General features: G+C 36.7%; 1 protein-coding gene across 1 annotated transcript; it reads left to right on the plus strand.

Annotated features, from left to right (window-relative positions):
* The first annotated feature begins 8,921 nt into the window (after positions 1–8,921).
* LOC140440058 (uncharacterized) lies at positions 8,922–11,103 on the plus strand. Its single transcript, XM_072530310.1, has 2 exons — positions 8,922–9,058; positions 9,903–11,103. Exons 1-2 carry the CDS (start codon positions 8,990–8,992, stop codon positions 10,524–10,526), a joined length of 693 nt encoding a protein of 230 aa, XP_072386411.1. The 5' UTR covers positions 8,922–8,989; the 3' UTR covers positions 10,527–11,103.
* Positions 11,104–12,448: the final 1,345 nt, after the last annotated feature.

Below are 12,448 nucleotides of genomic sequence, written 5' to 3' on the forward strand. Positions count from 1 at the left end.
GGAAAATGTTTGATGATGAAGATATATGTAAAACAATAAAAAGAATTTTAAAGATTCCATATGAGTCCAGTAAATAGAAAACACAATTTTATTTGTTTACAACAAAATGGAAATATGAAACTGTAAACAAGAATGAATAACATACAAATTGTACAGTTTTATACTGGAAATAATTTAATTACACTTATGACCTGTACTTACAAAATTGTTTTCTCCTACTTTCATATTTTCTGTGAGCTACTAATTTCATAGGATCTATCATAGTGTAGTTTGGTTTATTTTTAAGTAAGTTAATAAACTTCTGGTCTCTGCCATTTACAATTGCATTTACACTTTTACACCACATATACAGAGAAAGTCTAACAATAAATTTACATATATTTATACCTGTATTTGAATGGATTTTACAGTTGAATGGTGAAAAATTTAAACAATTCAATTTCAATGAAATCTGTATCCTCTTTCTTTACTCTAAATAACATATTATATTTACATTGCTCACAGGAAACCTTCAATACTTTCTTTGCTACATATCCTGCAACATAGGTTACAGTACACCTTCCCACCTGAGTTCTCATAACATTTGAAACTGAAAGAGGAAGTGAAACATTCACTTCAGGTGCCAAAGGTTTACAACCTGGTAATACCTCACCTGTTAAAAAAAACCTAATGCATCTAATGCTCCCTCACTAACATCATTTTCACAATTGCTTTCAGGTGAATGAAAAGATATAAAATTATTTATAAGCAAAGCTTTGAAAGTGGTTATAGCATCTGGCACACTTACTGAATGAAAAATGTAAAGACATATTTTTATAATATATTACCAAAGAATATAGAATATTTGATATTACCATGTACGTCAATAAACCTTATAGTTTGAGTTTCTTCTTCTTCAATATCTGCTGCATTCTGAGAGCCTGAAATTTAAATACAATATTTTAACAGAACATAACCAATAAATAAATCTGTTGGACTAATAAATAAACAAGTACAATTTTAGATATCTTGATCTTTATCATCATCAGAAATGAACCCAAATAATATGTTGCCCAGAAGGCCCATCAAAATTTATAATAATTAACTACAATTAATATTCATAATACTTATATTAAAAATCAAAGTCATATTTGCGGAATACAATTAAGTACAATTAGATTTATAAGTTTTGATGATTTTAAAATATATAAGTAAGATTCATATGATAGGATTAACATTAATTTAAACAATAACAGTTTAAACATACAAAATATTATTTAATTTAAGTTTGCTAACAAACATTTGCTATGAGGTACAGTGCTTACCTAAAGCTGGTAAAAATCCACTTTATCTTCGTCTGTAAAATGTCTAGAGCAAACACGAAATTTATTGTAAACAGTAAGAGGTGTATAATTGTTTAATACTCCTCTCTTAATTACTTTCAACCATTCCAACGTGTCCATTTCATTTTTCGGATTTGGAAAACGAAATCTACTGCTTGTGTGGTCCTTACAACCAGGAACACAACATGGTTGGCTTTTTCTTTTCTTTTATTTTGTTCCATTTTAACGATCAACAACGATCAACAATCATCAACAATCAATAAGATGATTACAACAAAGACAAAACAAAACAAAATTCAACTTGCAATATTTCAATGGCGTACAATACAAATAATACAATACCAACAGACCAACACAACACCAACCTTCATTCTTCAACTTCAATTCTTCCACGGCACATGCGTCTCATACCCCCACCTAGAGTGACTGTAGCGCCGCCGCCATTACGTACGACTGGAATCGTCCAAACAAACTTCCCCGCTACCCTATCTCTCTTGCACTACTATTTCTTTTTATGTACTATGGTTTACCGAAAGTATAAGCTGAATATAGCCGCAAATGTCAAAATATTTCGATTTGGCAGTGTTGGCATGTTTTTAAAATGCATATGTTATATGCTTCAAATATAAAGAGATAAAGTTAAAAAAACATTTGATTATACTATTTTATGAATTCTGTAATTCTTAATTTATATAAAGAAATAACGAGTAAATATTTGTCTCTTTCGAGATTAATTGCAAAGATTCTGTTGTAATCTGGCAACTGCTGATTTAACGATTGCCAAATCTATCCCGTAATCTATCAAAGGGTAATTCCAAAAAAAAAATTTCTAACAATTAACTGCAATTAATCTACAAAGAAACAAATATTTACTCATTGTTGTTTTACATAAATCAAAAATTGCAGAATTCATAACAATATAAACAAAATGTACTTTTCTAAAGCTTTATCTTTTTATATTTGAAGCATACAGCATCTACATCTACATTATAGTTCCATGTTTGACATTTGCGGCTATATATCAGAACAGGGAGCACGCAAAATAGAATTCTATTCTAGTGACGTCACGTTGCCTAGCAACCAGTACGCCTCGTTTTGAAACGATAATTTGGTAGCATGCCGTATCGAAATTACCTTTACCGCTCCCCGTAACAACCTTGTAAAATCGTTTCGATTCTTTATGTCAATACCAATAGTTTAAGGTTAAGTAAGACGTTTATTGGATATTTTGTGCTTTGTGCTCCCAATCCCAAACAAACCAAAATATTCATTTTCAATAGACATGAGGGTAAATGCAGACCATTGGGCAATTTTGTTGGATTTTGCTGAAAAAAATCCATCAATTATTACAAATAGATTTCCAGGATGTAACGGCAAAGAAAAGGTGACAGAACTGTGGAAGCAACTTTCAAATAAACTAAATGCACTTGGATATGGTGAAAAAACTACAGCTGAATGGAAAAAGGTAATAATTGCTTTTGAAGAAAACAAAACATTACCAAAAAATATATTTTATTTCAGACGCTAATTGATTGTGTTGTGAATTTATTAAAAGGTTCAATATTTATAACACTTACGGATTTAATTTATTTCTTTATTTATATTAACTTATCTGACAATAATTTATTATATCCGTACGTACAAATTCGCGAGCGCGGGTCTTGAGTATTAACTGTCTCTCCATATAAAAATGTTGTATTTATATACGAAATCCTGATATACTGGAATAGTCGAGAACATCAAGTTGGAGAATTCACCATAATTTGAATCTAGACTTCCACCGAAATTTCTACAATAAAACAGAATAATTAGTCATAAAAGTTAGGCCAGTATATTTATCGTAACATTGCCCCCCTCTTAAAAGATGGTTCCTCCTGGAACCTTGTCGGGACTGGAACCGGAACTGTATGCTGGTATCGGCAACTGGACCCTCTTTTACAACTTCCAGTTGTATAAAAATGACAAGGGACGGTTTTCTCTCCGCACCAGTAACTATGCGGATTGCAACAGACTAACACCTGGACTTCGGTGTCTTTAAAGATCTCCTCCACCATATTTCGGATAACCCTCCAATCTAATTGGCGGCACTCCAACTTTGGCATGGCTAACTTTTGCACGTCGGACTCTAGTACGTGCTCTCTCAATTGAAGTAAGGCTTCCCATACATCTCGGTAGGTAGGTCGGTCACGGGCAGTGTCTTTTGTTACCAGGTAGAAAAGGTAACGTGATGCATCTTGGAGTTTCAAGGTTTTACCGGGAGCTGGCACCTGGCATTGAAGTTCTGCAACTCGACCAAACTTCCTTCGAAAGACGGATGCCAACCCTGGTGCGTCTTTGATACTGGCCGGGATGGTAAGGGCCAGCGAGTAGTCATCGGGGAGCGCGAGTAGATCTTGCTTTTCTTCAGTGGTAACACCATGTCTTGCTTTACCGGTACCTCCATAGGCACCCATGAATTCCTCAAACGTGAGGTCAAACACATCTTGGACTTGGTTTACTTCCACTTCTTCATCTACGTCGTGGTCACCTTCGAAAGATGCCAACCGGTTATGGTGTACTATCATCGGCTTTCCCCTCGGAATCTTGCTTATTCGGTAGATGACATCGTTGATCTTCTCCATGATGAGGTATGGACCTTCCCAAAACTGCTGCAGTTTGGGAGAACAACCTATTCGCTTCTTGGGATTATACAGCCATACTTTGTCGTTCTTCTTAAAGCAACCCTTTTCGGCTTGTGTATCGTACCGTTTCTTCATTCGGTCGCTAGCGATCTGAAGGTGGGAACGGACCAACTCATGTACATCGTCCATTCTTCTTCGTAATTCGATCACATAATCTTCACCTGCTACATCTTCTCCAGGTCGACACCCAAATTCTAGATCACAAGGTAGTCGCATTTCGCGTCCGAATAGGACTTTGGCTGGTGTCTGGCCTGTTGATTCGTTAACAGCAGATCTGTAGGCCATTGTGAAGAACGGAAGGTATTGGTCCCAGTCTCGCTGATGATCGGACACCATCTTTGTCAAATACTTGCCAACTGTCCTATTCATTCGTTCTACCATACCATCCGATTGCGGATGATACGCGGTAGTTCTTGTTTTCTTCATGCCTAGTCTATCACATATTCCTTGGAATAGATCACTTTCGAAGTTCCTGCCTTGATCACTATGGATCTCCAAAGGCACTCCAAATCGGCTGATATATTCTTGGATCAACTTATCTGCAACGGTGGCGGCCTTCTGGTCTGGAAGTGCGTAAATCTCGACCCACTTAGTGAAGTAATCCATTACTACCAACATGTACTTGCCCCCATTTTCACTTTCTGGAAATGGCCCTGCAATGTCCAAAGCTATTCTTTCAAACGGGCTTCCAACATTATATTGTCTCATAGGAGCTCTCCTTTTCCGGTGAGGCCCGTTACTCGTAGCACAAATAGTACATTTCTTACACCAGTCTTTTACGTCGTCGGAACTGTTCATCCAATAAAACCGTTCCCGAATTCGCTGAAGGGTTTTCCTTACACCAAAATGCCCTCCCGATGGACTGTCGTGTAACTGACGAAGTACTTCGGCTATTCTGCTCTTTGGGATCACCAACTGTCTTCTCTTCTCTGAACCGTCATCATTTTCCAGGACTCGTTTAAGCAAGCCATATTCGATGATAAATGAGTCCCACTGGGCCCAATACGTCTTAACTACTGAGCATAGGTTTGATATTTCCTGCCAAGGTGGTCGACGGTTTTCCTCTTTCCATTTTCGGATTTTCTGTATAACTGGATCTCTCTCTTGTTCTTCCCTTATCTTAGTAGGCGTCCAGTCGTCGTTGACAATCGTCGTTCTTAGCACTGCTGCTTCCTTGGATTCCGTTTTGTTGCAGTGGGGACACTCTGCTGGGCATGGCCTTCTGGAAAGAGAATCAGCGTTTCTGTGGCTAACTCCGGCTCGGTGCTCAATCTTAAAATCGTATTCTTGGAGTCGTTCGATCCACCTGGCTATCTGACCCTCTGGATTCTTAAACTGCATCAACCACTTAAGGGCGGCATGGTCGGTTCGGATTAGAAACTTTCTGCCATAGAGGTATTGATAGAAGTGCTCTACTGATTTAACTACTGCTAGAAGTTCTCTCCTCGTGACGCAATAATTCCGCTCAGGTTTTGAAAGAACTTTACTAAAATATCCGAGGACTCGTTCCTGTCCTCCTTGAATCTGAGACAGCACTCCTCCAATTCCCACATTACTTGCATCTGTATCTAAGATGAACTCTCCTTCTGGCAGTGGATACCCTAAAATTGGTGCTGTTATTAAATGCTTTTTCAAGGTCTCAAAGGCATTTTGGCAGTCTGTATCCCAGCGGTAATCTCTTGCTTCCTCCGTAAGTCGCGTTAATGGCTTAGCGATATCTGCAAACTTCTTAATAAACCTCCGGTAGTAAGTACATAGTCCAGCACTTGATGTTTGTCAGTTGGTTTTGGCCATTCCTTAATGGAATCGATTTTTCCTTTATCCTTCTTTACTGACTATATGACCCAGATAATTGACTTTACCTTGAAATAGCTGGCACTTCTTGGGGTTTAGCATCAATTGGGCAGCTTTAAGTCGATTAAAAACGTTTTCTAAATTCCTCAAATGATCTTCGAATGTCTCCCCCAAGACGATTATGTCATCTAAATAAACCAGGCATGTTTTCCAAGATAACCCTCTCAACACATTTTCCATAAGCCTCTCAAATGTCGCAGGAGCATTACAGAGTCCAAATGGCATAACGTTGAATTGCCACAATCCAGATCCTGTGGTGAAGGCTGTCTTTTCTTTATCTACTGGGTCCATTTCTACCTGCCAGTATCCAGACTTCAAATCCAAAGTAGAAAACAATTTACTTCCAGCCAATGTGTCCAATGTGTCATCGATCCGAGGCAGAGGATAACTATCCTTCTTGGTAACGTTGTTCAGCAAACGGTAATCCACACAGAACCTCGTCGTTCCGTCTTTCTTCTTAACCAGGACCACCGGAGAGACCCATGGACTCGTAGAAGGTTCTATCACCCCGTCTTTCTTCATTTCCTGAACAATCGTTTCAGCTTCCTCTCTTTTTGCCTGTGGTAATCGTCGAGCTGTTTGACGAATTGGCTTAGCATTACCAGTATCAATTTTATGCTTAACAACGGTAGTTCTTCCCGTTTTTCCTCCTTTCGGTACGAAAATATCACGATACTGCCGAAGAAATTCCCTTAATTTCCTTTTCTCCATCTGGTTTAGAGACTGTCCTGCAACTGCAACCATTTGGTCGAATTTGTCGTTGGAATTATCAGATGTTGTCGCCTGACGGATTATGGATGTCACAGGTACACAAGTTCCTACTTTTGTCTCTTTCTTTATGGTCACTGGGTAGTCGTTGACATTGATAAGTCTCACAGGAATTTCCTTAGCCGAAGTCACCAATTCCTTTCCAATTATGATTCCACGGCCAACCTCATCGTCGTGGTTCCAAGGCTCCATCATAACAGGTCTCCCTTCGTCCACAAGTCCCTGTAGCCGCGCTACTATGATCGTTTCGCTTCTCGCAGGCACGACTGTATCTTCTGTAATGGCTGCTTGCACAGTGTTGTCATTATGTGGATGGAGAAATACCTCCTCGTTGCCAACTTTGATTACCTTATTCTTAAAATCCAATTGGAATCCATGCATATTCATTACGTCCATTCCTAATATAACATCCTCTTCGATGTCAGCAACTATAACAGTATGGACGAACTTTTCTGCTCCAATTCCCAATTGTACCTGGATTTCTCCATGAATGTTGGCATTTTCACCTGTAGCGGTCCGAAGTCGCAACCTCGTTGGTAACAGTTTCTTTCGGCTGTTTAGAACTGTCGGGCGTATAATGGTTCTGGTCGCTCCGGTATCCACCAACAACGTATGCTTTTTACCATTTATGTCTCCATCTACATATACACTATCTTCACGACATTTCAAAGAAGCTATTAGTATAAGAGGGTCTTTGGAAGAGTTCCGGGTCGAAGCTGCCTCCCTAGGGTTGACTCGTTCTGGTTTTCCTGATGGTGAGTTTCTTGATTTTATGGTCTTCTTTTTCTTGCATGTCATGCTTTTCATCAAATTAAAGAGCTGGTCAAGTTTATCTTCATCTCCTTCCTCTTTTACAGTCCTAACTTTACTGTACCCGCCAGAGGCCTGCGTAGCTGACTCGTATTCGAGGGCGGCGGATAAGACATCAACCAGCGTCTTGTGACGAGCTAATCGTAGTGTTCTCTGCATTTCATGATCACGAAGACCATCAATAAACGTTTGAACGGCCAATTTTTCCATCATGTCTTCGGGAGCTGTTGGATAAGCATATCGTACTAATCTGGCAATATCTACCTCATATTCTTGAAGAGCCTCATCTTTCTTCTGTCTACGATTTTTAAGCTGTGACTGATATACATGCTCCAAATGTTCGTGGCCATATCGCATATTTAACCTCTTCTTCAGTTGTTCGAAATCATCGGTCTCCTCTACGGCTATGGTCTGAAGCACATCTAAGGCATCTCCTCGAAGAGCGATAGTCAGGTTTACAGCCTTTTCTTTTTCAGACCATCCATTTGCTCTTGCGGCTGATTCGAACTGTTTCATGTAGTTGTTCCATGATGATTTTCCGTCGAAAGTTGGGACTTTAACATGAATAGAACCTCCACTTCCTTCAAATTTCGGCCGTGTCTCCAACTTAAATTTCGTCTCGTCTTCTTTTATCTCCACTGTAATCGGATTGTTACCTCTCTCTGCTGTCCCTGTTTCTTCCATCTTCCTTTCCATCTCTTTAATCTTTTCTTCGAAGGCTAACATATCGGCAGCAACTTGGTTTTTTAACGAAGATATTCTATCGTCCAGGGCAGACATCTCAGAAGTGACTTTGCTTTCTAAAGAAGCGATGTCGCCGGAAACTTTCGAAATATCGCCAGAGACTTTGTTCTCTAATTTCGAAATCGACGAGATGACAGCATCATGTTTGTCTTCAAATATATAAGTCTCTGGATCTAGTCCTTCTTCTAGCAAAGCGTTCTTTAGTCGTTGGACTAACTCAGCCTTTTTTCCGGTAGAAGCTAATTCTCTGTCTTCTAGATGTCTTCTTAAAGTAGTCACTGTCAGCTCATAAATCGTCGTCATTTTCACAATTTATTTTATATTCACTTGTATTATTATTATAAGTCTAATTTATGTTCGATCCCACTTCTGACACCATTTGTTGTGAATTTATTAAAAGGTTCAATATTTATAACACTTACGGATTTAATTTATTTCTTTATTTATATTAACTTATCTGACAATAATTTATTATATCCGTACGTACAAATTCGCGAGCGCGGGTCTTGAGTATTAACTGTCTCTCCATATAAAAATGTTGTATTTATATACGAAATCCTGATATACTGGAATAGTCGAGAACATCAAGTTGGAGAATTCACCATAATTTGAATCTAGACTTCCACCGAAATTTCTACAATAAAACAGAATAATTAGTCATAAAAGTTAGGCCAGTATATTTATCGTAACAATTGGAAGTCCAAAGTAAAAGGAAAAGCTGCTGGTATAAAAACGTATGAAAGCAAGACTGGAGGTGGACCATCATGTAGTCAACAGTTGTCCTCATATGAACTTAGATTGCTAAGCATAATGGGAAATTCTTCATATGAGGGGAATCCTAAAAATGAGGAAGTGGGTTTGAAAAAAAGAAAATTGTATGTAAGTAGGAATGTTAAAAATACAGTATACTCCCTCTATAACGAACACGGTTATTACGAGGTTTCGCTTATAACGAGGTACATTAGATGTCCCGTAAAATTTCTATTGACCTATAACCCTCTATAGCGAGGGAGCTAAATTTGGTTATAACGAGAGAAAATAAAATTGAAAAACGTGTTTTTTTACGTTTTTGGCCCGGACGTAGCTATAAATAAATACCTTTTTAAACGGCCCCGCAGTACATATAACTGCCGCCCGCAATAAACTTCTTTACAATAAATACAACTGTTTCACATATTTAGAAAATATGATAGAATAATACTGAACAATTTAAAGCAGGCAAAAATGACAGAATTCTTCCAATTGCAGAAGCAATAGTTTATGTTATCCGTGAAAATGGGCTTTATACATTATGTAGTTGGGAAAAATGCAAGTACAGATTTTTTGTTTTAACCTATATCTTTATTTATTTTTATTTCTTTATTTATTATATTATTTATTATATTTATATTATTTATTATATTTATATCATTGACAATAAAAAAAACTCTTTTTTGTTTTAATGCCATTTCAGTTCTCGTTATAGAGGGAGTCTACTGTAGTTTAGTAAAAGTATTTAAGTAAATACAAAATGCAAATACATTGTTACTTTATTATTTAAAATAGAACTACAAAATAATTTTTAACAAAAGTATTTACATATACTTAAGATGCAAAATACATATTTTCAAAATAGGTTTTCCAAATAAAATACCTTATTACTTATTTAACTCATTTTAATACTAGTATTTGTTTTATGTAAGTAAGCTTTATTTCTGTAATAAGTGTAGATATTTTGTTTTAGGAAGATGTAAGCCTTGGACACAATACAAATACTAAACCTAAGTTGATCCTTCTTGATCCTAATAAAACCAAGCCGTATATTCCTTCAACTCATCTCCCTGCTACCATTGTCCCCCCTTCAACTCATCTCCCTGCTACCATTGTCTCCCCTTCAACTCATTTCCCTGATACCATTGTTCGCCCTCCAACTCATCTCCCTGCTACCCTTGTTCACCCTATTAATTCTGAATCTTTTGATACTGTACCCCAATTACCCAAGGATTTACATTCAATAGCCAGTGTGAGCCGTCCTTCTCTGGGCAATCAAATACTGAAAAGTATTAATTTTCCAGTTACTGAACTTCCCAGTATAATATCCTCTAACTCTACACCAGATACCTTTCTCCCATCTAAATTAAAAACCCAGCAATGTTTTCCAAACCCGACTAATTCCAATGTTCCAAAAGAAAATCAAATAGCTGAACAATCTACTTCACGGCCATCCACAACCAAACAGAAAAGGATACAAAATAACACAATGATTAATATGCATAAAGAACTTTTAGAAGTGCTTAAGGATATAAACACCAACATAAGTTCCTTAGCTTCAAGTGGTAGTCAAATAGTTGAGGTGTTGAAAAAGTAATGTTTATTATTGTAAATAAATGTATCTATCTATCTAAACAGCCCTAAACATCCATCCTTCGATATAGGCCTCCTCCTCCTCCTTCCATGCCTCTCTCTCTTGGGCAATTTGTATCCATTTTGACCCGGCGTGTTTCTTTAGATCATCTGATCATCGCATTTGTTTTCGTTTTTGATTCGTCTTGTGATTCCACAGTCTCTAATGTATAATTGTCTTAGTCCATCTTTCTGCCTTAGGGTGTGTCCAACAAACTTTCATTTAAGCTTTGCTACTTGGGTTTCTTTTTCTGTCTGATAGTTTAATGTTCAGCATTTGTCTTTCCATGGATCTTTCTGTCTTTTCTTTATTTAATTTAATGATTTGTCCTACAGATATATATACTCTTTTACTTTCTATTCTTGTTTGTGCCACTGTAATTATTAGTTCTTCTTGTTGATTGGTTATGGTTTTTGTTTTACTGTAATTCATATTCAGTCCAATTTTTTCCCACCATTTTTTAGCATTTATACAGTTATCTCGTTCTTACTGATTTCTGGTTGTAAGTCGAAATTAACATTTTTTATTTTTATTTGTAGTTACTTAAGGATTTATTGTGTTGGTTTCTGTTTGGTATTGTAAATAAATGTATACATATTATTTTTTGTAATTATTTGTCCTGTTTAATAATTATGAAATAAAGTGATTGGACATTGTATGTATTTCTAAAAATACTTTTCTCATATGAAATTTCATAATTATCTCTTTTTGCCATGTTCAAAACTTTAACACAAATTTAATTTTTAATGGATGATGGATAGTGTAATTTATTCATACAAAAATATAAGCAACCCACATGTATTTTATTATGTCATTTAAAAATCAAAAGAGGTCAAAACTTATCTCACGAGGTGCAAAAATTTAAATATACAAAACCATAATAAGACCAGAGATTGTATATGGAAGGGAAACATGGACGCTGACAAAAAAAGAAGTAAATACATTGCAGATGTGGGAACGTAGAATCCTTCGAATAATATATGGTCTCTGCAGAGATAATGTGACAAACACATGGAGGCACAGACACAACGAGTTAGATTCTCTTCGGAAAGGAAAATTTAGTGAGATATATAAAGGCCAGTAGATTAAGATGGACGTGTTACGAAACAACGACAATGGCCTTATAAACAGCGTGTTTTGGGAAAGACTAGATGGGAGATCAATGGGTCGGTCTAGAAAAAGGTGGAAAGATGCAGTCAGAAATGAACTGGAGAAAATGGGAAATAGTAGCACAGGACAGATATAACGCCATCGATGATGATTTAAACTTTGGTGATTAAATATAAAAAACTCAAGCAGATCTATTTATGAACAAACTGTATTGATTTTGATCTTGACTAATTTTGTATTCATTTCAATCAATAATAATAAAAATAAAAAAAAACAAAACTTTAACTAATCACTATGATACTTCTAACAGTTCTAATTGAAATATCTTTCTATTAAAAGTTGTCTGGTTCTTGTGCCCGAGTCTTCTTCATTTACCCTAATTTCAATTTCCTCAGGTCCCTGGTTATCGGGAAAATCTTCATGGAGATCATTTTCATCCAATCTTCCTTTGACGCAAATATTGTGTAAAACACAACAAGCTACAACAATGGTTCCTACTTTTTCTGGATCATATCTTAACTTCCGTTCACCCAATAAACAACGGAATCTATTTTTCAGAACCCCATTACATCGTTCAATAACATTCCTTGCAGATGCATGGCGGAAGTTGTATCTTCTTTCTGGAGTTCCATCTGCAGCATTTTGAACAGGTGTCATGAGCCAAGGCTCTAAGGGATAACCAGAATCACCCAATAACCAGGAATTAGTGTCACCAGCCTCATAACAGTTTTGTAGCTCTTGTCGGATTGCAGACCTCCTCCAAATATATGCATCAT

The sequence above is a fragment of the Diabrotica undecimpunctata genome, chromosome 4, assembly GCF_040954645.1.
Source record: "Diabrotica undecimpunctata isolate CICGRU chromosome 4, icDiaUnde3, whole genome shotgun sequence".
Classification (NCBI taxonomy): Eukaryota; Metazoa; Arthropoda; class Insecta; order Coleoptera; family Chrysomelidae; genus Diabrotica; species Diabrotica undecimpunctata.

What these genes read in the sequence shown, in the direction of transcription:
- LOC140440058 (XM_072530310.1), top strand. Translation starts at nt 8,990, where the DNA reads ATGGGAAATTCTTCATATGAGGGGAATCCTAAAAATGAGGAAGTGGGT. An exon ending in TGAAAAAAAGAAAATTGTAT is followed by an intron (nt 9,059 to 9,902) that starts GTAAGTAGGAAT and finishes ATTTTGTTTTAG; the next exon opens with GAAGATGTAAGCCTTGGACA.